Below are 27634 nucleotides of genomic sequence, written 5' to 3' on the forward strand. Positions count from 1 at the left end.
GCTCCTCATCACTGGCTGCATCATCTGCCTGTGCTGACGTGTCATTGCCCCTGGAAACCTTCTGGCCTCTAATACTGTCACTTGAAAGGAGTCTGTGTGGCTGAATGGGCATGGCATGAAGAGGGAAATGAAAAGGCAGCGTTGCAGGGAACATAAGCAGTGTCCCCATTTCTTTAATTGTGATGCTTTGCATGCAAGATGAGCTTGTTGGTAAGCACATGACATGCGCAAAGGGTGCCTCTGGGCCTGGGGCGGTCTGGAGCAGTATAAAAGCCAGTCCAAAGGCAGGCTTCCTCATCCACTCCTCTTGCCTTCTCCTCCTTGGCGAACAAGGTGAGCTGCAACCACCTTTGCCTGTTTCTCTTCTTTGTCCTTTTTCACTTTGTCTTCTGGCCTCAACTGAGTCTTTGCTTCTGTGTAGCTGTTGCTGAGAGCCTTGCTCCTTGATCCAGGTCCCATCATCTCTGTTCTCTTTGCACACTGGGGGAAGGTGGGAGAAAGTCTTGGGATGCCTTTGCAGGGAAACTGTGGGGCTGGGGCTCCTAATCCTTCCTTCTTCCCTATCAAGCCTGTTGCTTCTTCCCAGCCTGTGCTCTTCTCTTGCCAAGCGGGTTGTCAGGCTGCGCCTCACGCGCTCCCTGTGCTTTCGCTGCCCTCTCTCCCAGGTGCACCTCCGTCCCACAGCCATGTCCTGCTACGATCTGTGCCGTCCCTGTGGCCCAACCCCACTTGCCAACAGCTGCAACGAGCCCTGCGTCAGGCAGTGCCAGGACTCCCGGGTGGTTATCGAACCATCTCCCGTGGTGGTGACCCTGCCCGGACCCATCCTCAGCTCCTTCCCCCAGAACACCGCTGTGGGATCCACCACCTCCGCTGCTGTTGGCAGCATCCTGAGTGCTGAGGGAGTGCCCATCTCTTCTGGGGGCTTTGGCCTCTCTGGCCTTGGTGGCCGCTACTACGGCAGAAGGTGCCTGCCCTGCTAAAGGCGGGCTGGACGTCCACCGAATGCATCGACCAGGAAGCCCAAAGCCAGGTGCCGGACTGAGGACGGAGTGGCTGGCCAGGGTTTCCAGAAGGGCTGAGGACCCTTGTGCCCTCCTGCAAAGGAGGGAGGCAAGCAAGGTGCCAGCCTGTGCTGTCTGGAAACACGGCCAACTGATGTCGTCTTCTTCTCCTGCTTTCTTCTCTGCATCATGAGTCTGTGTTGTCTGCTGCTGTCCTGTGCCACGGGTTCATCCTGAAGCAAGTTGAGAGGGTCCCTGCTCATCACCCTCTCCCCAAGTGTGTGGGAGGAAGACGCGTTTCCCATTGCTGTGAAGGGGTGCCTGACTGTCAGCTGCCTTGTAGAAGCCTGGACCGGGTCCCTTCCACCATGCACTGCTTTGTTTCACTCTTTAGACTCATTAAAGTTTACGCTGCATTGTACTTTTGTGTCCTCGTGTTCCTTCCCTCCTGGGATGCCCAGTCAAGCTGCTCAATGGGAAATGTGATGCCCTGGAGGGGACAAGGGTGGGTGGGTAAGGGCCAGTGGTGGACCTCTGTGGTGCCTGTAGGAGCTGAGTAGGCTCAAGGGCCATGGTCATTGGAAGAGACATGGGGCGGTGGAGGGGTATGTGGTATTGTCTGAGCATGCAAAGGGTGGCCTGGAGCTCCCTCATGGGACATGTGAGCACCAAGTGAGGTTGGATCGTGGCTTCTAGTTGATGAGGCAAGGCACTGACCTGCTGGAGGAGTATTCTGTGCAGGCTAACAACCCACCTGGCCAAGGCTCTGGTTGCATGTTAGCACTCGCAATGTGTCCTTGCCCTTCCCTCCTCCAAGCGCTTCTTCCAAACCCGCAAACTGGAGGGAGTGCCAAAGAACTTGAAAGACATGTGGCAGCCACGTCAACTGTGTAAAAGGAAACATGGTTTCTTATTTTCAATTTTGTTCTCTTTCCCTCCCTTCTGTGGTGTGTTTCTCCATGGGGAAGGCTTTGCACCTGGTCCCACAGTCCTGCTTCTGACAGAGTCAAAGACTACTCTCGTGTTGAAGTATATGTTTGCACCAGAGGCTAGCTTCTTGACTTTCCTGGAAGAAATCTATCCGTCAAAATACCCCTCTGTCTTTATCTCCTGGGACACCCTGGAGAAATGCATTCCCATCCATGATTGTAAGCCATGCTGAGCCATTAGCAGAAGCAAGGTGAAGATCACAGACTCACAGAATCATTAAGGTTGGAAAAGACCTTTAAGATCATCAAGTCCAACCATCATCCCAACACCACCATGCCCACTAAACCATGTCTCAAAGTGCCATGTTGACACATTTTTTGAACACCTCCAGTGATGGTGACTCCACCACCTCCCTGGGCAGCCTGTTCCAAGCAGGGAAGATCAAAGCAGAGAAGGAAGTCAACAGCCTCAGTTCCTGCTGTGAGGGAGCAGTGTGTCAGGATGCTTGAGCCCTTATGTAGACCCTCAGTATGGGGGGCTGAGTCGGGGAGAATGGAGAGATGGTAGGAAACGGCTTCTTTGCATTTAATGTTTTGCTTGTGGAAGGGTTTTAAGTGGAAGTGCCATGGATAGAAAAGTGGTGTGTGGTATGTTTTGAGGCTGATGAAAACTCTTTTATGTTTGAAAGAAATCCTTCCATTCCGTGCAGGGCTGCTGTGTTGCAGTCACAGTGGGATTTCCTCTGCATGCGTATTTGCTTAGATAAACACCTCCTGTCAACCTAAAAGCTCCCTTCATCTTCCTGAATGAGGAATTTGGCCTGGGCCTCTGTGATTAGAGAGTTGCCTGTCTCTGGAGGAGTCCCAACCTAGTTGGGGAAGGAGTTTTGTCCACCCTTTGCAATGAGGACCTGCCTGGGGTGTCAGAGGAGTGCAGCTGGTGCCCCAAGCTGGGCTGTCATTCCTCCTGGGGACATTCAGCCCCTGTCTTGCCCCGGGAAGTGCAGTGCAGAGCATTGAATCCTTCCCTTGGCACGCATCCCTGGGGAGATCCTGACATCCGCTGCTCTCCAGTCTGTCCTTGCTGGCACTGCCAGCCGTCGCTTGCTTCTGGGCAGGGTTACGTGTCGCATGGAAATCTTGCTGAGTGTTTGGACCTGTGTGTGCTGTCCTGTCAGTATGTAGGGCCAAAGAAGAAACTGAGGAATGGATATGGGTAATGGAAGAAGGAGAGTTTTGAAGCCTGAAGGTGTTCTTGTTAGGGAGTGGTTTCTGCAAGATAACAGCAGTGGCTGACTAATACTTACTTGTGGGAAAGCAACGTCATTCTTTCTGAGACATTCTTGTTCTGGTGATTGGGGAACTCCAGGCACTGCTCAAAGAGGTGAGAAGGCAAATCAGACAGGCTAATTTGTTCTAGGGGCAATGCGAGATACCAAAGAAAGTTCAAAACCCCAACAGCATAGTCTCCCTGATGAAAAAATGATGCCTAAGAAAGCTTAAAAGGCCTTGTAGGCACAGAGAGCAATGAATTTGGCCAGTCCCACCTAAAGGAAGCCTGCCCTTTAATCCTAGGTTGATAATGAAGAAAACTGCATTCATTACAACAAAGGCTATAAGCATGCCTCAGGAGCGTACGATGCTGACATCACCTGAAAATATGGCACCACTCCACCCAGTTGGCTGAAACATCTGCCTGATTTTTGTTGTAAATTCCCCTGGAAACATTTTGGCTTCTAATACTGTCACTTGAAAGGAGCCTGCGTGGCTGAATGGGCATGGCATGAAGAGGGAAATGAAAAGGCAGTGTTGCAGGGAACATAAACAATCACCCCATTTACTTAAGTGGGATGCTTAGCATAAAATATGAGCTTGTTGGTAAACACATTACAAGCGCAAAGGGTGCCTCTGAGCCCGGGGCAGTCTGGAGCAGTATAAAAGCCAGTCCAACGGCAGGCTTCCTCATCCACTCCTCTTGCCTTCTCCTCCTTGGTGAACAAGGTGAGCTGCAACCACCTTTGCCTGTTTCTCTTTGTCCTTTTTCACTTTGTCTTCTGGCCTCAACTAAGTTTTTGCCTTGGTGTAGCTTTAGCTGAGAGCCTTGCTCCTTGATCCTGCTCCCAGCATGTCTGTTGTGCTTATTCTCCACTGGGAGGAGGTGGGAGAAGATCTTGGGCTTTCTTTGCAGGGCTGCCTTCGGGACCATGGCTCTTTAACTTCTTCCTCCCTATGCAGGCTGTCCCTTCTACGCAGCCTGTGCCTTTTCTCTTGCCAAGCGGGTTGTCAGGCTGCGCCTCACGCGCTCCCTGTGCTTTCGCTGCCCTCTCTCCCAGGTGCACCTCCGTCCCACAGCCATGTCCTGCTACGATCTGTGCCGTCCCTGTGGCCCAACCCCGCTTGCCAACAGCTGCAACGAGCCCTGCGTCAGGCAGTGCCAGGACTCCCGGGTGGTGATCCAGCCCTCTCCCGTGGTGGTGACCCTGCCCGGACCCATCCTCAGCTCCTTCCCCCAGAACACCGCTGTGGGATCCACCACCTCCGCTGCTGTTGGCAGCATCCTGAGTGAGGAGGGAGTGCCCATCTCTTCTGGGGGCTTTGGCCTCTCTGGCCTTGGTGGCCGCTACTACGGCAGAAGGTGCCTGCCCTGCTAAAGGCGGGCTGGACGTCCACCGAATGCATCAACCAGGAAGCCCAAAGGCAGGTGCTGGACTGAGGATGTTGCTGCTGGCCAGGGTTTCCAGAAGGGCTGAGGACCCTTGTGCCCTCCTGCAAAGGAGGGAGGCAAGCAAGGTGCCAGCCTGTGCTGTCTGGAAACACGGCCAACTGATGTCGTCTTCTTCTCCTGCTTTCTTCTCTGCATCATGAGTCTGTGTTGTCTGCTGCTGTCCTGTGCCATGGGTTCATCCTGAAGCAAGTTGAGAGGGTCCCTGCTCATCACCCTCTCCCCAAGTGTGTGGGAGGAAGACGCGTGTCCCATTGCTGTGAAGGGGTGCCTGACTGTCAGCTGCCTTGTAGCAGCCTGGACCGGGTCCCTTCCACCATGCACTGCTTTGTTTCACTCTTTAGACTCATTAAAGTTTACGCTGCATTGTATTTTTGTGTCCTCGTGTTCCTTCCCTCCTGGGATGCCCAGCCAAGCTGTCCAGGGGGTAATGGGATGCTGAAATGGGTAAAGGTGTGGCTGAAGGGATGTGGTACACTTGCACCTTTCTTGGGGGACTGGGAGTGTGTGTGTCCCACTAAAATGGTCCCCTGGAGGAGATTCTCCATTACATGTGATAGACATTTCCAACATCACCCACATGCCTTTGTCCTAAACACCAGACTTGTTGTTTCTGTCAGCAAAGCCCTGTGATGCTTTCCATGGCTCCAAGACGTGTCTGGTGTGTGCCAGACGCCCAAGAGTTGTAAACCTTCACCCAGACCACCTCTCTGTGCCTCTCAGGCCCCTTTCTGAAGAACTGAGCAATGCTGGCAGAGCTGCACAGTCACTGCTTGGGAGTTTACATGACCTGTGGCCCCGGACACTGAAGTGAGGGCATTCAGCAAGTCCCTCTCTGTGCTCTGCACACCAGAGGAAGAAAAGCAAGAAACCCTCCAGGATGCAGCCACTGCGTCTTGCTGCCTTTCTGCCCTGAGCTGCAAGACCACGGACATCAGGGAGGGAAGTAACCTTGCTTGTGGGTGAAGCTGACATGTAATTGGCATGGTCTACTCCACTGGGATGTGGTGGTTGCTCCTGCCACGGGGGATGTGGGAGAGGACAAGCTGCCTATCCCTTCCTCCCACATGCTCTAGTCCTCCACATGTGATGTTTTGCCCCGTGCCCCCCAGTCCTGCTTCAGGTAGAGTGAGGGGCACCTCCTGTGCTGTCCCATATGCTGCGGAAATCCCCACAGTGCCTTTCCCCACTGCTAAAGCTCTGTTTTGTGGTAAAGACAGCTGCTGTCAGCAAACCCCCTGTGCCCTGCTGTGCAGGAAGGCCCTCAGGAAATGCGCTCTCCATCCACACTCATGAGCCACGCTGAGCTGGCGGCAGAAGCGTGGTGGGGCAAAAAGATCGTACCAGGGAGGGAAGGCAGCATCTGCAGCACGTGGTCAGAGAGCACAGGGTGCGGCAGGGCATTGGAGCCTTTGGGCAGGGCTTCGCCATAGGCTCTGACTGTGGGAGCATTGAGGTCCGGGAAGAGACTCTACCTGCGGATTTTCTGGGCAGGCGTGTGATTGAAAGGAGCCTTAGAAGAAAAGACAGATTTTGCTCTTGTGCACCTCATGTAAGCTTCCTTTCCTGAAGGAACAAGTCCTTCCCTGCTATAGGTGAGATAGTTGGAGGTGGTGTCTTGTGTCCCAGGTGCACAGGAGATTTCCTCTTCTTGCACATCAGTGGCCTGAGTGCAGTTACAACAGGCCCAATGGCCCTGATCAGCCTCACCTGGGGTCTCTCATGCCTCCCTCTTCCCTTCAACCCAGGGCTCTATTTAAGCTCTGTCCCAAGCCCTAAGACCTTTCCTCAGCTCGGTGGCAGGAGTGTAGGCCTCCTGTTCTTCTGCAGATTTGCTTATGCCTGACCACGAGACCCCTTGACCCAGACCCTACGTTGCCCACTGATTTCCCAGCTTCTCCTTGGATCTGTCTGGTCATTATGGCCCTGGTCAGCAATCAGTGGGCTCTGTTGACCCAGATTACTGTCACTGGATCTGCTCCTGACCTGTGGGCTGGCTGCCCTGCTTCATGTTGATCCTGCTTCATCACCATGAACCTGGTGTTTGAGCTGGGCTCTGGGCTGCACCTGCCTACTGCCTCTGCATTTCCCTTGCTCAGGTACTGTGCCCTGGGGCCATTGCTAGTGAGGCTGCTGCCCTCCTGGCCTTGTAATCCTGCCCACCTCCTGGCTCCCATCCTGCAGGACCAGCTGGCTCTCACTGAGCCCTGACAGCATTTCTGTTTGGATGGCCTTTAACTGTCATCATCAGGTTAGCACAGGGCACCTTCTCAGCCCTTTTCATCTCCTTCCGTGAGGAATTTGGCCTGGGCCTCTGTGATTAGAGAGTTGCCTGTCTCTGGTGGAGTCCCAACCTAGTTGGGGAAGGAGTTTTGTCCACCCTTTGCAATGAGGACCTGCCTGGGGTGTCAGAGGAGTGCAGCTGGTGCCCCAAGCTGGGCTGTCATTCCTCCTGGGGACATTCAGCCCCTGTCTTGCCCCGGGAAGTGCAGTGCAGAGCATTGAATCCTTCCCTTGGCACGCATCCCTGGGGAGATCCTGGCATCCGCTGCTCTCCAGTCTGTCCTTGCTGGCACTGCCAGCCGTCGCTTGCTTCTGGGCAGGGTTACGTGTCGCATGGAAATCTTGCTGAGTGTTTGGACCTGTGTGTGCTGTCCTGTCAGTATGTAGGGCCAAAGAAGAAGTTGCAGCATGGACCATGGGGAGGAGGAAAGCAGATGTCTTTGGTCCCCAGCATGTGCCTTTGTTTGTGGGGGGCATCCCAGTTTGACAGGAGTGGCTAAGCAATCCTTGGTTGTGGCAGAGCAATGTCCTTCTTTCTGAAACCTGCTTGTGCTGGTGACCGGGGACCTCCAGGTGCTGCTGATGGAGGCGAGAGGGCAAACAGCCAGGCTTATTTCTCCCGAGAGGAATGCTGGAGATCACAGAAGGGCTAAAGCCCAAGGGCAGAGCTGACATGCTTGGAAAACCAGTGTCTGAGACAGCCTGAGCTGGTTGCTAGGGAAAGCTGAGGATGTGGCTGGTCCTCCCATAGGAACCTTGATGGAAGTCTGCCTTTAATGATAGGTTAGGAAGGACATGAGTCCCCATATGTTAGGACAAAACCTCAAAACAAGCCCCAGGGGGGTGAGAGGCTGGCATAACCTGACAAGATTGGCCATCTCTTTCGCTGCCTTCATCTTCTTCCTTCACTTCTGTGTCACTTCCCCGGAAACCTTCTGGCCTCTAATACTGTCACTTGAAAGGAGCCTGTGTGGCTGAATGGGCATGGCATGAAGAGGGAAATGAAAAGGCAGCGTTGCAGGGAACATAAGCAGTGTCCCCATTTCTTTAATTGTGATGCTTTGCATGCAAGATGAGCTTGTTGGTAAACACATGACATGCGCAAAGGGTGGCCCTGGGCCCGGGGTGCTCTGGAGCAGTATAAAAGCCAGTCCAACAGCAGGCTTCCTCATCCACTCCTCTTGCCTTCTCCTCCTTGGTGAACAAGGTGAGTAGCAGTGCCTTTGCCTCACTCATCTTTCTCTTGTTCTCCTCTTTGTCTTCTGGCCTCGGTAGCTTTTGCAGAAAGCCTTGATCCTTTGGCGTGATCGTGAGTCTTGGCTTGGGGTCACCACCACTGGATGTGGGAGGTGGTCTTGGGCTTTCTTTGCAGGGCTGCCTTTGGGACCGCGGCTCGTTCACCTGCCTTCCTCCCTGCGCAGGCTCTCCCTTCTACCCAGCCTGTGCCTTTTTTCTTGCCAAGCAGGCTGTCAGGCTGAGCCTCACGCGCTCCCTGTGCTTTCGCTGCCCTCTCTCCCAGGTGCACCTCCGTCCCACAGCCATGTCCTGCTACGATCTGTGCCGTCCCTGTGGCCCAACCCCGCTTGCCAACAGCTGCAACGAGCCCTGCGTCAGGCAGTGCCAGGACTCCCGGGTGGTGATCCAGCCCTCTCCCGTGGTGGTGACCCTGCCCGGACCCATCCTCAGCTCCTTCCCCCAGAACACCGCTGTGGGATCCACCACCTCCGCTGCTGTTGGCAGCATCCTGAGTGAGGAGGGAGTGCCCATCTCCTCCGGGGGCTTTGGCCTCTCTGGCCTTGGTGGCCGCTACTACGGCAGAAGGTGCCTGCCCTGCTAAAGGTGGGCTGGACGTCCACCAAATGCATCGACCAGGAAGCCCAAAGGCAGGTGCCGGACTGAGGACAGAGCTGCTGGCCAGGGTTTCCAGAAGGGCTGAGGACCCTTGTGCCCTCCTGCAAAGGAGGGAGGCAAGCAAGGTGCCAGCCTGTGCTGTCTGGAAACACGGCCAACTGATGTCGTCTTCTTCTCCTGCTTTCTTCTCTGCATCATGAGTCTGTGTTGTCTGCTGCTGTCCTGTGCCACGGGTTCATCCTGAAGCAAGTTGAGAGGGTCCCTGCTCATCAGCCTCTCCCCATGTGGATGGGAGGAAGACACGTTTCCCATTGCTGCAAAGGGGTGCCTGACTGTCAGCTGCCTTGTAGCAGCCTGGACCGGGTCCCTTCCACCATGCACTGCTTTGTTTCACTCTTTAGACTCATTAAAGTTTACGCTGCATTGTAGCTTTTGTGTCCTCGTGTTCCTTCCCTCCTGGGATGCCCAGCCAAGCTGCTCAATGGGAAATGTGATGCCCTGGAGGGGACAAGGGTGGGTGGGTAAGGGCCAGTGGTGGACCTCTGTGGTGCCTGTAGGAGTTGTAGGAGTTGAGTAGGCTCAAGGGCCATGGTCATTGGAAGAGACATGGGGCGGTGGAGGGGTATGTGGTATTGTCTGAGCATGCAAAGGGTGGCCTGGAGCTCCCTCATGGGACATGTGAGCACCAAGTGAGGTTGGATCATGGCTTCCAGTTGATGAGGCAAGTCACTGACCTGCCAGAAGACATTTCTGTGCAGGCTAACACCCACCTGGCCAAGGCTCTGGTTGCATGTTAGCACTCGCAATGTGTCCTTGCCCTTCCCTCCTCCAAGCACTTCTTCCAAACCCTCGAACTGGAGGGAGTGCCAAAGGACTTGAAAGACATGTGGCAGCCACGTCAACTGTGGAAGGGGAGATGTGAGCCCTCTGCTAGATTTTGGTGCAATGGGGCTGGGTTGAGCATGGCTGTGTAAAATGAGTAAGGGAGGGGGCTCAGGGGGATGGACACTCAGGGATGGTTGTCCCTCATGCGAAAGAGAAGAGCAGTATCAGTGACATGTCCTGGAAGCTCTGTGGAGGACCAGAAGGGAGCAGGAAAAGCATCTTTGTCCCCACCAGAGCAGTGTTGTGATCAAAAGCACTAATTGTTGTGGAGACCTTCTGTGTGTGTCACTGCGTCCTGATGGGACATGAGTCTGGAACAGACTTGCAGCAGCTCCTCCAGAAACCTCACTCATCTGCTGTGCAGGCTGTGTGTGGAGACTTTCCAAGCAGTAAACCTTTAGTCCCTCTGACAAGGGCTCAAGCTGGGGACACTGAGGGAGTGGCACCCCGTCAGCTCTGTTCTCGGTCTCTCAATCCATCGTAGGCAATACACAGGTCCTGCTGCTCTGGCCGTACTTCAGATTAAGTAGGAGGCAGCTCTTGTGCCATGTTCCTCTGTCCTTGCCAAGACTCCTGCTCCCAGATTGCTGCTGAGCAGGGCTGGGTGTCCTGTGGAAATCCTGCCATGTATTTGGTCGTGCCTGGTGTGCCAGTAGCCTGGATGGCCAGAGTAGGAGTTGTGGCACAGACACGGGCAGGAAGAAGTACGTTTATCGATTGGTCAGCACGTGCCTTGGTCAGAGGGCTGCCTCCAACTTTGCCAGAGGTCTCCAGCAAAGAGTGTTGGGAGGGGCATAGCCTTCATTCTTGACCACTGGTACTCTGCTGCTTCAGGCGGGTGTGGACAAAGGGGAGAAGGACAATGGCAAAGGAGCAAGGCAAACTTCTGCCGAGAGCAAAGCTCAGTCTTGGAGAGAGAGTCTAAAACCCAAGAGCGGAGGTGCCCTGCCTGGAAAGGCAATGCCTAATTCAGTGTGAGTGAGCACAGCAGGAGGGAGAGCGAGCGATGGTGCCGACCCTTGCATGAGGATGTCCCGGCTGAAGGCTCAGGGTTATGAGGAGACCTGGCCCATTCATGAGGAAGCACTTTAAAGTGAGGCCCTGGAGGGCAAGAGGCTGGCATCACCTGGCGAGGTGGGACGCTCCTCATCACTGGCTGCATCACCTGCCTGTGCTGATGTGTCATTGCCCCTGGAAACCTTCTGGCCTCTAATACTGTCACTTGAAAGGAGCCTGTGTGGCTGAATGGGCATGGCATGAAGAGGGAAATGAAAAGAGAAGGTTTCAGGGCACAAATAAAACCCCCCATTTCTTTAATTGTGCTACTTTGCATGCAAGATGAGCTTGTTGGTAAACACATGACATGCGCAAAGGGTGCCCCTGGGCCTGGGGCAGTCTGGAGCAGTATAAAAGCCAGTCCAACGGCAGGCTTCCTCATCCACTCCTCTTGCCTTCTCGTCCTTGGTGAACAAGGTAAGTAGCAGCAGCCTTCATCTGTTTCTCTTCTTTGTCCTTTTTCTCTTTGTCTTCTGGCCTCGACCAAGTCTTTGCCGCAGTTATATATTGCTGAGACCATTGCCCCCCATCCCTGTTCTCTGTGCCACACTGTAGGGACATGGGAGAAGGTCTGTATTTGCAGGGCCCCATTGGGGCCTGCAGCTCCTAAGCTTCTCTTCTTCCCTATGCAGGCTGTCCCTTCTACGCAGCCTGTGCCTTTTTTCTTGCCAATCAGGCTGTCAGGCTACGCCTCACGCGCTCCCTGTGCTTTCGCTGCCCTCTCTCCCAGGTGCACCTCCGTCCCACAGCCATGTCCTGCTACGATCTGTGCCGTCCCTGTGGCCCAACCCCACTTGCCAACAGCTGCAACGAGCCCTGCGTCAGGCAGTGCCAGGACTCCCGGGTGGTTATCGAACCATCTCCTGTGGTGGTGACCCTGCCCGGACCCATCCTCAGCTCCTTCCCCCAGAACACCGCTGTGGGATCCACCACCTCCGCTGCTGTTGGCAGCATCCTGAGTGAGGAGGGAGTGCCCATCTCTTCCGGGGGCTTTGGCCCCTCTGGCCTTGGTGGCCGCTACTGTGGCAGAAGGTGCCTGCCCTGCTAAAGGCGGGCTGGACGTGCACCAAATGCATCGACCAGGAAGCCCAAAGGCAGGTGCCGGACTGAGGACAGAGCTGCTGGCCAGGGTTTCCAGAAGGGCTGAGGACCCTTGTGCCCTCCTGCAAAGGAGGGAGGCAAGCAAGGTGCCAGCCTGTGCTGTCTGGAAACACGGCCAACTGATGTCGTCTTCTTCTCCTGCTTTCTTCTCTGCATCATGAGTCTGTGTTGTCTGCTGCTGTCCTGTGCCACGGGTTCATCCTGAAGCAAGTTGAGAGGGTCCCTGCTCATCACCCTCTCCCCAAGTGTGTGGGAGGAAGACGCGTGTCCCATTGCTGCGAAGGGGTGCCTGACTGTCAGCTGCCTTGTAGCAGCCTGGACCGGGTCCCTTCCACCATGCACTGCTTTGTTTCACTCTTTAGACTCATTAAAGTTTACGCTGCATTGTATTTTTGTGTCCTCGTGTTCCTTCCCTCCTGGGATGCCCAGCCAAGATTCTCAATGGGAAATCACAGAAGCATGTTTGAGGTTGGAAGGGACTCCTGGAGGTCATCTGGTCCAACCTCCTGCTCAAGGAGATCAACCTAAAGCCGGTTGCCTTAGGTCCACTTGTCTTTTGGATTTCTCCAATGATGAGACTCCATAATCTCTTGTGGGCAACATGTTCCAGTGCTCTGTGACCCTCATAGTGAAAAAGTGTTTCCTGACATTCAGATGGAGCTTTCTGTGTTTCCTTTTGGGCCCAGTGCCTCTGGTCCTTTCAACGGGCAGCAATGAAAAGAGCCTAACTCCTTTGTCCTTGCACCTTCCCTTCAGGTACTTAAATACATCAGTGAAGCCCTCCTCCCCAGAGCCTGCTCTTCCCAGCTCTCAGTGTTTCCTCATATGTGCGATGCTCCAGTCCCTTAATCATCTGCATGGCCTTTCATTTTATTCTCTCCACTAGGTCCATGTCTTTTTTGCACTGAGGAGTCCAGAACTGGACACAGTACTCATGGTGTGGCCTCGTGAGTGCTGAGTGAGAGGAAAGGAGCACCTCCCTCAACCTGCTGGAAATACTTTGTCTAAAGCAGCCCAGGATACACTAGGATGCTGCATTAGCAAATGTGATCCCATACAGGGTGAAGGGGTGGCTGAAACGGTGTGGTGCACTTATATCCTCTTGAGGGGCTGAGAGTGTCTGTCCCACTGCAATGGTCACCTGGAGGGGACTGTCCTTTACATGTGACAAAGCCTTCCCAAAGTCACCCACGTCCCTTTGTCCTAAACACCAGACGTGTTGTGTCTGTCAGCAAAGCCCTGTGATGCTTTCCATGGCTCCAAGATGTGTCTGGTGTGTGTCAGATGCCCAAGAGTTGTAAACCTTCACCCAGACCACCTCTCTGTGCCTCTCAGGCCCCTTTCTGAAGAACTGAGCAATGCTAGCAGAGTTGCACAGTCACTGCTTGGGAGTTTACATGACCATTGGCCCAGGACACTGAAGTGAGGGCATTCAGCAAGTCCCTCTCTGTGCTCTGCACACCAGAGGAAGGAAAGCAAGAAACCCTCCAGGATGCAGCCACTGCGTCTTGCTGCCTTTCTGCCCTGAGCTGCAAGACCACGGACATCAGGGAGGGAAGTAACCTTGCTTGTGGGTGAAGCTGACATGTAGTTGGCATGGTCTACTCCACTGGGATGTGGTGGTTGCTCCTGCCACGGGGGATGTGGGAGAGGACAAGCTGCCTATCCCTTCCTCCCACATGCTCTAGTCCTCCACATGTGATGTTTTGCCCCGTGCCCCCCAGTCCTGCTTCAGGTAGAGTGAGGGGCACCTCCTGTGCTGTCCCATACGCTGTGGGAACCCCCACAGTGCCTTTCCCCACTGCTAAAGCTCTGTTTTGTGGTAAAGACAGCTGCTGTCAGCAAACCCCCTGTGCCCTGCTGTGCAGGAAGGCCCTCAGGAAATGCGCTCTCCATCCACACTCATGAGCCACGCTGAGCTGGCGGCAGAAGCGTGGTGGGGCAAAAAGATCGTACCAGGGAGGGAAGGCAGCATCTGCAGCACGTGGTCAGAGAGCACAGGGTGCGGCAGGGCATTGGAGCCTTTGGGCAGGGCTTCGCCATAGGCGCTGACTGCAGGACCTGCACGGGCCAGTAGGAAACTGCATGTCTGAGTGTGCTGAGGTGCTTGGGAAGAAAAAACAGAGCTCCTGATGTCTACTTGCCTGCAGCGTGTTCCTGCTGATGATCTCAGACCATGCGTACTTGTGATGATATTTGATGTCTCACGGAAAGCTTTCCAAGCCCTTTGCAGTGCCTGTTCTTAAGCTAGTGTGTAGGATCAAAGAGGAAGTGTTTGGTAGCCCTGGCGATGAAGAAGGAACAGTTGGGAAGCCCCAACACTGACCTTTGGGGCTGGGAAGGGGGGAGTAGACTTGGTGTGTTTTGGAGAGGAGCATCTCTGCTTCTCAAATGTGCTTCTCCTGTTGATTGGAGGCTGCTGGAGGCTCTCCATGTAAGGTAAGGAAGGGCAAAGAGCATATGGATGTCCCTTGATGAATAATTGCTGAGCCTAAAACCGTAGAGGGTATGCAAGGTGACTGGGAAGTTTATCCCTACATTTGATGGAGTTAGGTATTAGGTTCCACAATGGATATGGTGACTCCTGTGACAGAAAATTCATTTCAGGTCTGGCCTTGTACTTCAGGTTTGCAAGAAAACATGCCCCGTTCATTATGATAACCCTGAAAATGAGGCGCTGGAGGGCAAGAGGCTGGCATCACCTGGCGAGGTGGGACGCTCCTCATCACTGGCTGCATCATCTGCCTGTGCTGACGTGTCATTGCCCCTGGAAACCTTCTGGCCTCTAATACTGTCACTTGAAAGGAGTCTGTGTGGCTGAATGGGCATGGCATGAAGAGGGAAATGAAAAGGCAGTGTTGCAGGGAACATAAGCAGTGTCCCCATTTCTTTAATTGTGATGCTTTGCATGCAAGATGAGCTTGTTGGTAAGCACATGACATGCGCAAAGGGTGCCTCTGGGCCTGGGGCGGTCTGGAGCAGTATAAAAGCCAGTCCAACGGCAGGCTTCCTCATCCACTCCTCTTGCCTTCTCCTCCTTGGCGAACAAGGTGAGCTGCAACCACCTTTGCCTGTTTCTCTTCTTTGTCCTTTTTCACTTTGTCTTCTGGCCTCAACTGAGTCTTTGCTTCTGTGTAGCTGTTGCTGAGAGCCTTGCTCCTTGATCCAGGTCCCATCATCTCTGTTCTCTTTGCACACTGGGGGAAGGTGGGAGAAAGTCTTGGGATGCCTTTGCAGGGAAACTGTGGGGCTGGGGCTCCTAATCCTTCCTTCTTCCCTATCAAGCCTGTTGCTTCTTCCCAGCCTGTGCTCTTCTCTTGCCAAGCGGGTTGTCAGGCTGCGCCTCACGCGCTCCCTGTGCTTTCGCTGCCCTCTCTCCCAGGTGCACCTCCGTCCCACAGCCATGTCCTGCTACGATCTGTGCCGTCCCTGTGGCCCAACCCCACTTGCCAACAGCTGCAACGAGCCCTGCGTCAGGCAGTGCCAGGACTCCCGGGTGGTTATCGAACCATCTCCCGTGGTGGTGACCCTGCCCGGACCCATCCTCAGCTCCTTCCCCCAGAACACCGCTGTGGGATCCACCACCTCCGCTGCTGTTGGCAGCATCCTGAGTGAGGAGGGAGTGCCCATCTCCTCCGGGGGCTTTGGCCTCTCTGGCCTTGGTGGCCGCTACTACGGCAGAAGGTGCCTGCCCTGCTAAAGGCGGGCTGGACGTCCACCGAATGCATCGACCAGGAAGCCCAAAGCCAGGTGCTGGACTGAGGACGGAGTGGCTGGCCAGGGTTTCCAGAAGGGCTGAGGACCCTTGTGCCCTCCTGCAAAGGAGGGAGGCAAGCAAGGTGCCAGCCTGTGCTGTCTGGAAACACGGCCAACTGATGTCGTCTTCTTCTCCTGCTTTCTTCTCTGCATCATGAGTCTGTGTTGTCTGCTGCTGTCCTGTGCCATGGGTTCATCCTGAAGCAAGTTGAGAGGGTCCCTGCTCATCACCCTCTCCCCAAGTGTGTGGGAGGAAGACGCGTGTCCCATTGCTGCGAAAGGGTGCCTGACTGTCAGCTGCCTTGTAGCAGCCTGGACCGGGTCCCTTCCACCATGCACTGCTTTGTTTCACTCTTTAGACTCATTAAAGTTTACGCTGCATTGTAGCTTTTGTGTCCTCGTGTTCCTTCCCTCCTGGGATGCCCAGCCAAGCTGCTCAATGGGAAATGTGATGCCCTGGAGGGGACAAGGGTGGGTGGGTAAGGGCCAGTGGTGGACCTCTGTGGTGCCTGTAGGAGTTGTAGGAGTTGAGTAGGCTCAAGGGCCATGGTCATTGGAAGAGACATGGGGCGGTGGAGGGGTATGTGTTATTGTCTGAGCATGCAAAGGGTGGCCTGGAGCTCCCTCATGGGACATGTGAGCACCAAGTGAGGTTGGATCGTGGCTTCTAGTTGATGAGGCAAGGCACTGACCTGCTGGAGGAGTATTCTGTGCAGGCTAACAACCCACCTGACCAAGGCTCTGGTTGCATGTTAGCACTTGCAATGTGTCCTTGCCCTTCCCTCCTCCAAGCACTTCTTCCAAACCCGCAAACTGGAGGGAGTGCCAAAGGACTTGAAAGACATGTGGCAGCCACGTCAACTGTGTAAAAGGAAACATGGTTTCTTATTTTCAATTTTGTTCTCTTTCCCTCCCTTCTGTGGTGTGTTTCTCCATGGGGAAGGCTTTGCACCTGGTCCCACAGTCCTGCTTCTGACAGAGTCAAAGACTACTCTCGTGTTGAATTATATGTTTGCACCAGAGGCTAGCTTCTTGACTTTCCTGGAAGAAATCTATCCGTCAAAATACCTCTCTGTCTTTATCTCCTGGGACACCCTGGAGAAATGCATTCCCATCCATGATTGTAAGCCATGCTGAGCCATTAGCAGAAGCAAGGTGAAGATCACAGACTCACAGAATCATTAAGGTTGGAAAAGACCTTTAAGATCATCAAGTCCAACCATCATCCCAACACCACCATGCCCACTAAACCATGTCTCAAAGTGCCATGTTGACACATTTTTTGAACACCTCCAGTGATGGTGACTCCACCACCTCCCTGGGCAGCCTGTTCCAAGCAGGGAAGATCAAAGCAGAGAAGGAAGGCAACAGCCTCAGTTCCTGCTGTGAGGGAGCAGTGTGTCAGGATGCTTGAGCCCTTATGTAGACGCTCAGTATGGGGGGCTGAGTCGGGGAGAATGGAGAGATGGTAGGAAACGGCTTCTTTGCATTTAATGTTTTGCTTGTGGAAGGGTTTTAAGTGGAAGTGCCATGGATAGAAAAGTGGTGTGTGGTATGTTTTGAGGCTGATGAAAACTCTTTTATGTTTGAAAGAAATCCTTCCATTCCGTGCAGGGCTGCTGTGTTGCAGTCACAGTGGGATTTCCTCTGCATGCGTATTTGCTTAGATAAACACCTCCTGTCAACCTAAAAGCTCCCTTCATCTTCCTGAATGAGGAATTTGGCCTGGGCCTCTGTGATTAGAGAGTTGCCTGTCTCTGGAGGAGTCCCAACCTAGTTGGGGAAGGAGTTTTGTCCACCCTTTGCAATGAGGACCTGCCTGGGGTGTCAGAGGAGTGCAGCTGGTGCCCCAAGCTGGGCTGTCATTCCTCCTGGGGACATTCAGCCCCAGTCTTGCCCCGGGAAGTGCAGTGCAGAGCATTGAATCCTTCCCTTGGCACGCATCCCTGGGGAGATCCTGGCATCCGCTGCTCTCCAGTCTGTCCTTGCTGGCACTGCCAGCCGTCGCTTGCTTCTGGGCAGGGTTACGTGTCGCATGGAAATCTTGCTGAGTGTTTGGACCTGTGTGTGCTGTCCTGTCAGTATGTAGGGCCAAAGAAGAAACTGAGGAATGGATATGGGTAATGGAAGAAGGAGAGTTTTGAAGCCTGAAGGTGTTCTTGTTAGGGAGTGGTTTCTGCAAGATAACAGCAGTGGCTGACTAATACTTACTTGTGGGAAAGCAACGTCATTCTTTCTGAGACATTCTTGTTCTGGTGATTGGGGAACTCCAGGCACTGCTCAAAGAGGTGAGAAGGCAAATCAGACAGGCTAATTTGTTCTAGGGGCAATGCGAGATACCAAAGAAAGTTCAAAACCCCAACAGCATAGTCTCCCTGATGAAAAAATGATGCCTAAGAAAGCTTAAAAGGCCTTGTAGGCACAGAGAGCAATGAATTTGGCCAGTCCCACCTAAAGGAAGCCTGCCCTTTAATCCTAGGTTGATAATGAAGAAAACTGCATTCATTACAACAAAGGCTATAAGCATGCCTCAGGAGCGTACGATGCTGACATCACCTGAAAATATGGCACCACTCCACCCAGTTGGCTGAAACATCTGCCTGATTTTTATTGTAAATTCCCCTGGAAACATTTTGGCTTCTAATACTGTCACTTGAAAGGAGCCTGCGTGGCTGAATGGGCATGGCATGAAGAGGGAAATGAAAAGGCAGTGTTGCAGGGAACATAAACAATCACCCCATTTACTTAAGTGGGATGCTTAGCATAAAATATGAGCTTGTTGGTAAACACATTACAAGCGCAAAGGGTGCCTCTGAGCCCGGGGCAGTCTGGAGCAGTATAAAAGCCAGTCCAACGGCAGGCTTCCTCATCCACTCCTCTTGCCTTCTCCTCCTTGGTGAACAAGGTGAGCTGCAACCACCTTTGCCTGTTTCTCTTCTTTGTCCTTTTTCACTTTGTCTTCTGGCCTCAACTAAGTTTTTGCCTTGGTGTAGCTTTAGCTGAGAGCCTTGCTCCTTGATCCTGCTCCCAGCATGTCTGTTGTGCTTATTCTCCACTGGGAGGAGGTGGGAGAAGATCTTGGGCTTTCTTTGCAGGGCTGCCTTCGGGACCATGGCTCTTTAACTTCTTCCTCCCTATGCAGGCTGTCCCTTCTACGCAGCCTGTGCCTTTTCTCTTGCCAAGCGGGTTGTCAGGCTGCGCCTCACGCGCTCCCTGTGCTTTCGCTGCCCTCTCTCCCAGGTGCACCTCCGTCCCACAGCCATGTCCTGCTACGATCTGTGCCGTCCCTGTGGCCCAACCCCGCTTGCCAACAGCTGCAACGAGCCCTGCGTCAGGCAGTGCCAGGACTCCCGGGTGGTGATCCAGCCCTCTCCCGTGGTGGTGACCCTGCCCGGACCCATCCTCAGCTCCTTCCCCCAGAACACCGCTGTGGGATCCACCACCTCCGCTGCTGTTGGCAGCATCCTGAGTGAGGAGGGAGTGCCCATCTCCTCCGGGGGCTTTGGCCTCTCTGGCCTTGGTGGCCGCTACTACGGCAGAAGGTGCCTGCCCTGCTAAAGGTGGGCTGGACGTCCACCAAATGCATCGACCAGGAAGCCCAAAGGCAGGTGCCGGACTGAGGACAGAGCTGCTGGCCAGGGTTTCCAGAAGGGCTGAGGACCCTTGTGCCCTCCTGCAAAGGAGGGAGGCAAGCAAGGTGCCAGCCTGTGCTGTCTGGAAACACGGCCAACTGATGTCGTCTTCTTCTCCTGCTTTCTTCTCTGCATCATGAGTCTGTGTTGTCTGCTGCTGTCCTGTGCCACGGGTTCATCCTGAAGCAAGTTGAGAGGGTCCCTGCTCATCACCCTCTCCCCAAGTGTGTGGGAGGAAGACGCGTGTCCCATTGCTGCGAAGGGGTGCCTGACTGTCAGCTGCCTTGTAGCAGCCTGGACCGGGTCCCTTCCACCATGCACTGCTTTGTTTCACTCTTTAGACTCATTAAAGTTTACGCTGCATTGTAGCTTTTGTGTCCTTGTGTTCCTTCCCTCCTGGGATGCCCAGCCAAGCTGTCCAGGGGGTAATGGGATGCTGAAATGGGTAAAGGTGTGGCTGAAGGGATGTGGTACACTTGCGCCTTTTTTGGGGGACTGGGAGTGTGTGTGTCCCACTAAAATGGTCCCCTGGAGGAGATTCTCCATTACATGTGATAGACATTTCCAACACCACCCACATGCCTTTGTCCTAAACACCAGACTTGGTGTGTCTGTCAGCAAAGCCCTGTGATGCTTTCCATGGCTCCAAGACGTGTCTGGTGTGTGTCAGATGCCCAAGAGTTGTAAACCTTCACCCAGACCACCTCTCTGTGCCTCTCAGGCCCCTTTCTGAAGAACTGAGCAATCCTGGCAGAGTTGCACAGTCACTGCTTGGGAGTTTACGTGACCATTGGCCCAGGACACTGAAGTGAGGGCATTCAGCAAGTCCCTCTCTGTGCTCTGCACACCAGGGGAAGAAAAGCAAGAAACCCTCCAGGATGCAGCCACTGCGTCTTGCTGCCTTTCTGCCCTGAGCTGCAAGACCACGGACATCAGGGAGGGAAGTAACCTTGCTTGTGGGTGAAGTTGACATGTAGTTGGCATGGTCTACTCCACTGGGATGTGGTGGTTGCTCCTGCCACGGGGGATGTGGGAGAGGACAAGCTGCCTATCCCTTCCTCCCACATGCTCTAGTCCTCCACATGTGATGTTTTGCCCTGTGCCCCCCAGTCCTGCTTCAGGTAGAGTGAGGGGCACCTCCTGTGCTGTCCCATACGCTGTGGGAACCCCCACAGTGCCTTTCCCCACTGCTAAAGCTCTGTTTTGTGGTAAAGACAGCTGCTGTCAGCAAACCCCCTGTGCCTGTGTCTTGTGTCCCAGGTGCACAGGAGATTTCCTCTTCTTGCACATCAGTGGCCTGAGTGCAGTTACAACAGGCCCAATGGCCCTGATCAGCCTCACCTGGGGTCTCTCACGCCTCCCTCTTCCCTTCAACCCAGGGCTCTATTTAAGCTCTGTCCCAAGCCCTAAGACCTTTCCTCAGCTCGGTGGCAGGAGTGTAGGCCTCCTGTTCTTCTGCAGATTTGCTTATGCCTGACCACGAGACCCCTTGACCCAGACCCTACGTTGCCCACTGATTTCCCAGCTTCTCCTTGGATCTGTCTGGTCATTATGGCCCTGGTCAGCAATCAGTGGGCTCTGTTGACCCAGGTTACTGTCACTGGATCTGCTCCTGACCTGTGGGCTGGCTGCCCTGCTTCATGTTGATCCTGCTTCATCACCATGAACCTGGTGTTTGAGCTGGGCTCTGGGCTGCACCTGCCTACTGCCTCTGCATTTCCCTTGCTCAGGTACTGTGCCCTGGGGCCATTGCTAGTGAGGCTGCTGCCCTCCTGGCCTTGTAATCCTGCCCACCTCCTGGCTCCCATCCTGCAGGACCAGCTGGCTCTCACTGAGCCCTGACAGCATTTCTGTTTGGATGGCCTTTAACTGTCATCATCAGGTTAGCACAGGGCACCTTCTCAGCCCTTTTCATCTCCTTCCGTGAGGAATTTGGCCTGGGCCTCTGTGATTAGAGAGTTGCCTGTCTCTGGTGGAGTCCCAACCTAGTTGGGGAAGGAGTTTTGTCCACCCTTTGCAATGAGGACCTGCCTGGGGTGTCAGAGGAGTGCAGCTGGTGCCCCAAGCTGGGCTGTCATTCCTCCTGGGGACATTCAGCCCCTGTCTTGCCCCGGGAAGTGCAGTGCAGAGCATTGAATCCTTCCCTTGGCACGCATCCCTGGGGAGATCCTGGCATCCGCTGCTCTCCAGTCTGTCCTTGCTGGCACTGCCAGCCGTCGCTTGCTTCTGGGCAGGGTTACGTGTCGCATGGAAATCTTGCTGAGTGTTTGGACCTGTGTGTGCTGTCCTGTCAGTATGTAGGGCCAAAGAAGAAGTTGCAGCATGGACCATGGGGAGGAGGAAAGCAGATGTCTTTGGTCCCCAGCATGTGCCTTTGTTTGTGGGGGGCATCCCAGTTTGACAGGAGTGGCTAAGCAATCCTTGGTTGTGGCAGAGCAATGTCCTTCTTTCTGAAACCTGCTTGTGCTGGTGACCGGGGACCTCCAGGTGCTGCTGATGGAGGCGAGAGGGCAAACAGCCAGGCTTATTTCTCCCGAGAGGAATGCTGGAGATCACAGAAGGGCTAAAGCCCAAGGGCAGAGCTGACATGCTTGGAAAACCAGTGTCTGAGACAGCCTGAGCTGGTTGCTAGGGAAAGCTGAGGATGTGGCTGGTCCTCCCATAGGAACCTTGATGGAAGTCTGCCTTTAATGATAGGTTAGGAAGGACATGAGTCCCCATATGTTAGGACAAAACCTCAAAACAAGCCCCAGGGGGGTGAGAGGCTGGCATAACCTGACAAGATTGGCCATCTCTTTCGCTGCCTTCATCTTCTTCCTTCACTTCTGTGTCACTTCCCCGGAAACCTTCTGGCCTCTAATACTGTCACTTGAAAGGAGCCTGTGTGGCTGAATGGGCATGGCACGAGGAGGGAAATGAAAAGGCAGCGTTGCAGGGAACATAAGCAGTGTCCCCATTTCTTTAATTGTGATGCTTTGCATGCAAGATGAGCTTGTTGGTAAACACATGACATGCGCAAAGGGTGGCCCTGGGCCCGGGGTGCTCTGGAGCAGTATAAAAGCCCGTCCAACGGCAGGCTTCCTCATCCACTCCTCTTGCCTTCTCCTCCTTGGTGAACAAGGTGAGTAGCAGTGCCTTTGCCTCACTCATTTTTCTCTTGTTCTCCTCTTTGTCTTCTGGCCTCGGTAGCTTTTGCAGAGAGCCTTGATCCTTTGGCGTGATCGTGAGTCTTGGCTTGGGGTCAACACCAATGGATGTGGGAGGTGGTCTTGGGCTTTCATTGCAGGGCTGCCTTTGGGACCGCGGCTTGTTCACCTGCCTTCCTCCCTATGCAGGCTCTCCCTTCTACGCAGCCTGTGCCTTTTCTCTTGCCGAGCAGGCTGTCAGGCTGCGCCTCACGCGCTCCCTGTGCTTTCGCTGCCCTCTCTCCCAGGTGCACCTCCGTCCCACAGCCATGTCCTGCTACGATCTGTGCCGTCCCTGTGGCCCAACCCCGCTTGCCAACAGCTGCAACGAGCCCTGCGTCAGGCAGTGCCAGGACTCCCGGGTGGTGATCCAGCCCTCTCCCGTGGTGGTGACCCTGCCCGGACCCATCCTCAGCTCCTTCCCCCAGAACACCGCTGTGGGATCCACCACCTCCGCTGCTGTTGGCAGCATCCTGAGTGAGGAGGGAGTGCCCATCTCCTCCGGGGGCTTTGGCCTCTCTGGCCTTGGTGGCCGCTACTGTGGCAGAAGGTGCCTGCCCTGCTAAAGGCGGGCCGGACGTCCACCGAATGCATCGACCAGGAAGCCCAAAGCCAGGTGCTGGACTGAGGATGTTGCTGCTGGCCAGGGTTTCCAGAAGGGCTGAGGACCCTTGTGCCCTCCTGCAAAGGAGAGAGGCAAGCAAGGTGCCAGCCTGTGCTGTCTGGAAACACGGCCAACTGATGTCGTCTTCTTCTCCTGCTTTCTTCTCTGCATCATGAGTCTGTGTTGTCTGCTGCTGTCCTGTGCCATGGGTTCATCCTGAAGCAAGTTGAGAGGGTCCCTGCTCATCAGCCTCTCCCCAAGTGTGTGGGAGGAAGACACGTTTCCCATTGCTGCGAAGGGGTGCCTGACTGTCAGCTGCCTTGTAGCAGCCTGGACCGGGTCCCTTCCACCATGCACTGCTTTGTTTCACTCTTTAGACTCATTAAAGTTTACGCTGCATTGTAGCTTTTGTGTCCTCGTGTTCCTTCCCTCCTGGGATGCCCAGCCAAGCTGCTCAATGGGAAATGTGATGCCCTGGAGGGGACAAGGGTGGGTGGGTAAGGGCCAGTGGTGGACCTCTGTGGTGCCTGTAGGAATTGAGTAGGCTTAAGGGCCATGGTCATTGGAAGAGACATGGGGCGGTGGAGGGGTATGTGGTATTGTCTGAGCATGCAAAGGGTGGCCTGGAGCTCCCTCATGAGTCATGTGAGCACCAAGTGAAGTTGGATCGTGGCTTCCAGTTGATGAGGCAAGTCACTGACCTGCCGGAAGACATTTCTATGCAGGCTAACACCCACCTGGCCAAGGCTCTGGTTGCATGTTAGCACTCGCAATGTGTCCTTGCCCTTCCCTCCTCCAAGCACTTCTTCCAAACCCTCAAACTGGAGGGAGTGCCAAAGGACTTGAAAGACATGTGGCAGCCACGTCAACTGTGGAAGGGGAGATGTGAGCCCTCTGCTAGATTTTGGTGCAATGGGGCTGGGTTGAGCATGGCTGTGTAAAATGAGTAAGGGAGGGGGCTCAGGGGGACGGACACTCAGGGATGGTTGTCCCTCATGCGAAAGAGAAGAGCAGTGTCAGTGACATGTCCTGGAAGCTCTGTGGAGGACCAGAAGGGAGCAGGAAAAGCATCTTTGTCCCCACCAGAGCAGTGTTGTGATCAAAAGCACTAATTGTTCTGGAGACCTTCTGTGTGTGTCACTGCGTCCTGATGGGACATGAGTCTGGAACAGACTTGCAGCAGCTCCTCCAGAAACCTCACTCATCTGCTGTGCAGGCTGTGTGTGGAGACTTTCCAAGCAGTAAACCTTTAGTCCCTCTGACAAGGGCTCAAGCTGGGGACACTGAGGGAGTGGCATCCCGTCAGCTCTGTTCTCGGTCTCTCAATCCATCGTAGGCAATACACAGGTCCTGCTGCTCTGGCCGTACTTCAGATTAAGTAGGAGGCAGCTCTTGTGCCATGTTCCTCTGACTCTCCTTGCCAAGACTCCTGCTCCCAGATTGCTGCTGAGCAGGGCTGGGTGTCCTGTGGAAATCCTGCCATGTATTTGGTCGTGCCTGGTGTGCCAGCAGCCTGGATGGCCAGAGCAGGAGTTGTGGCACAGACACGGGCAGGAAGAAGTACGTTTATCGATTGGTCAGCACGTGCCTTGGTCAGAGGGCTGCCTCCAACTTTGCCAGAGGTCTCCAGCAAAGAGTGTTGGGAGGGGCATAGCCTTCATTCTTGACCACTGGTACTCTGCTGCTTCAGGCGGGTGTGGACAAAGGGGAGAAGGACAATGGCAAAGGAGCAAGGCAAACTTCTGCCGAGAGCAAAGCTCAGTCTTGGAGAGAGAGTCTAAAACCCAAGAGCGGAGGTGCCCTGCCTGGAAAGGCAATGCCTAATTCAGTGTGAGTGAGCACAGCAGGAGGGAGAGCGAGCGATGGTGCCGACCCTTGCATGAGGATGTCCCGGCTGAAGGCTCAGGGTTATGAGGAGACCTGGCCCATTCATGAGGAAGCACTTTAAAGTGAGGCCCTGGAGGGCAAGAGGCTGGCATCACCTGGCGAGGTGGGACGCTCCTCATCACTGGCTGCATCACCTGCCTGTGCTGACGTGTCATTGCCCCTGGAAACCTTCTGGCCTCTAATACTGTCACTTGAAAGGAGCCTGTGTGGCTGAATGGGCATGGCATGAAGAGGGAAATGAAAAGGCAGCGTTGCAGGGAACATAAGCAGTGTCCCCATTTCTTTAATTGTGATGCTTTGCATGCAAGATGAGCTTGTTGGTAAACACATGACATGCGCAAAGGTTGCCTCTGGGCCTGGGGCGGTCTGGAGCAGTATAAAAGCCAGTCAACAGCAGGCTTCCTCATCCACTCCTCCTGCCTTCTCCTCCTTGGTGAACAAGGTGAGCTGCAACCACGTTTGTCTCACTCTTCTATTTTCCTTGTTCTCCTGTTTGTCTTCTGGTGTTGATTGAGTCTTTGCCTTGTTATAGCTTTTGCTGAGTGCCTTGCTCCTTGCTCCTGCTCCCAGCATCTCTGTTCTCTCTTCCACACTGGGGGAAGTGGGAGAAATCTTGTCTGTGTTTGCCGGGCCGTGATGGCGACTGGGGGTCTTTAATGTCTCTTCCTCCCTATGCAGGCTCTCCCTTCTACCCAGCCTGTGCCTTTTCTCTTGCCGAGCAGGCTGTCAGGCTGCACCTCACGCGCTCCCTGTGCTGTCCCTGCCCTCTCTCCCAGGTGCACCTCCGTCCCACAGCCATGTCCTGCTACGATCTGTGCCGTCCCTGTGGCCCAACCCCGCTTGCCAACAGCTGCAACGAGCCCTGCGTCAGGCAGTGCCAGGACTCCCGGGTGGTGATCCAGCCCTCTCCCGTGGTGGTGACCCTGCCCGGACCCATCCTCAGCTCCTTCCCCCAGAACACCGCTGTGGGATCCACCACCTCCGCTGCTGTTGGCAGCATCCTGAGTGAGGAGGGAGTGCCCATCTCTTCCGGGGGCTTTGGCCTCTCTGGCCTTGGTGGCCGCTACTACGGCAGAAGGTGCCTGCCCTGCTAAAGGTGGGCTGGACGTCCACCGAGTGCATCGACCAGGAAGCCCAAAGGCAGGTGCTGGACTGAGGATGTTGCTGCTGGCCAGGGTTTCCAGAAGGGCTGAGGACCCTTGTGCCCTCCTGCAAAGGAGGGAGGCAAGCAAGGTGCCAGCCTGTGCTGTCTGGAAACACGGCCAACTGATGTCGTCTTCTTCTCCTGCTTTCTTCTCTGCATCATGAGTCTGTGTTGTCTGCTGCTGTCCTGTGCCATGGGTTCATCCTGAAGCAAGTTGAGAGGGTCCCTGCTCATCACCCTCTCCCCAAGTGTGTGGGAGGAAGACGCGTGTCCCATTGCTGTGAAGGGGTGCCTGACTGTCAGCTGCCTTGTAGCAGCCTGCACCGGGTCCCTTCCACCATGCACTGCTTTGTTTCACTCTTTAGACTCATTAAAGTTTACGCTGCATTGTAGCTTTTGTGTCCTCGTGTTCCTTCCCTCCTGGGATGCCCAGCCAAGCTGTCCAGGGGGTAATGGGATGCTGAAATGGGCAAAGGTGTGGCTGAAGGGATGTGGTACACTTGCACCTTTCTTGGGGGACTGGGAGTGTGTGTGTCCCACTAAAATGGTCCCCTGGAGGAGACTCTCCATTACATGTGATAGACATTTCCAACATCACCCACATGCCTTTGTCCTAAACACCAGACTTGTGTCTGTCAGCAAAGCCCTGTGATGCTTTCCATGGCTCCAAGATGTGTCTGGTGTGTGTCAGATGCCCAAGAGTTGTAAACCTTCACCCAGACCACCTCTCTGTGCCTCTCAGGCCCCTTTCTGAAGAACTGAGCAATCCTGGCAGAGTTGCACAGTCACTGCTTGGGAGTTTACATGACCTGTGGCCCCGGACACTGAAGTGAGGGCATTCAGCAAGTCCCTCTCTCTATGCTCTGCACACCAGAGGAAGAAAAACAAAAAACCCTCCAGGATGCAGCCACTGCGTCTTGCTGCCTTTCTGCCCTGAGCTGCAAGACCACAGACATCAGGGAGGGAAGTAACCTTGCTTGTGGGTGAAGTTGACATGTAGTTGGCATGGTCTACTCCACTGGGATGTGGTGGTTGCTCCTGCCACGGGGGATGTGGGAGAGGACAAGCTGCCTATCCCTTCCTCCCACATGCTCTAGTCCTCCACATGTGATGTTTTGCCCTGTGCCCCCCAGTCCTGCTTCAGGTAGAGTGAGGGGCACCTCCTGTGCTGTCCCATACGCTGTGGGAACCCCCACAGTGCCTTTCCCCACTGCTAAAGCTCTGTTTTGTGGTAAAGACAGCTGCTGTCAGCAAACCCCCTGTGCCTGTGTCTTGTGTCCCAGGTGCACAGGAGATTTCCTCTTCTTGCACATCAGTGGCCTGAGTGCAGTTACAACAGGCCCAATGGCCCTGATCAGCCTCACCTGGGGTCTCTCATGCCTCCCTCTTCCCTTCAACCCAGGGCTCTATTTAAGCTCTGTCCCAAGCCCTAAGACCTTTCCTCAGCTCGGTGGCAGGAGTGTAGGCCTCCTGTTCTTCTGCAGATTTGCTTATGCCTGACCACAAGACCCCTTGACCCAGACCCTACGTTGCCCACTGATTTCCCAGCTTCTCCTTGGATCTGTCTGGTCATTATGGCCCTGGTCAGCAATCAG

General features: G+C 54.6%; 2 protein-coding genes and 4 pseudogenes across 2 annotated transcripts; all 6 read left to right on the forward strand.

Annotated features, from left to right (window-relative positions):
• Positions 1–223: 223 nt before the first annotated feature.
• Positions 224–983, forward strand: LOC132320105 (feather beta keratin-like; annotated as a pseudogene).
• A 7052-nt stretch (positions 984–8035) lies between these two features.
• On the forward strand, positions 8036–8775 carry LOC132320094 (feather beta keratin-like; annotated as a pseudogene).
• Positions 8776–14771: 5996 nt separating this feature from the next.
• LOC132320119 (feather beta keratin-like) lies at positions 14772–15531 on the forward strand (annotated as a pseudogene).
• A 3317-nt stretch (positions 15532–18848) lies between these two features.
• Positions 18849–19145, forward strand: LOC132320097 (feather beta keratin-like). The gene has a single exon (XM_059832306.1). It carries the CDS (start codon positions 18849–18851, stop codon positions 19143–19145), a length of 297 nt encoding a protein of 98 aa, XP_059688289.1.
• A 1736-nt stretch (positions 19146–20881) lies between these two features.
• Positions 20882–22970, forward strand: LOC132319991 (feather beta keratin-like; annotated as a pseudogene).
• A 2258-nt stretch (positions 22971–25228) lies between these two features.
• LOC132320103 (feather beta keratin-like) lies at positions 25229–25989 on the forward strand. Its single transcript, XM_059832314.1, has 2 exons — positions 25229–25333; positions 25669–25989. Exons 1-2 carry the CDS (start codon positions 25229–25231, stop codon positions 25987–25989), a joined length of 426 nt encoding a protein of 141 aa, XP_059688297.1.
• Positions 25990–27634: the final 1645 nt, after the last annotated feature.

Source organism: Gavia stellata, chromosome 33 (genome assembly GCF_030936135.1).
Source record: "Gavia stellata isolate bGavSte3 chromosome 33, bGavSte3.hap2, whole genome shotgun sequence".
NCBI classification, from domain to species: Eukaryota; Metazoa; Chordata; class Aves; order Gaviiformes; family Gaviidae; genus Gavia; species Gavia stellata.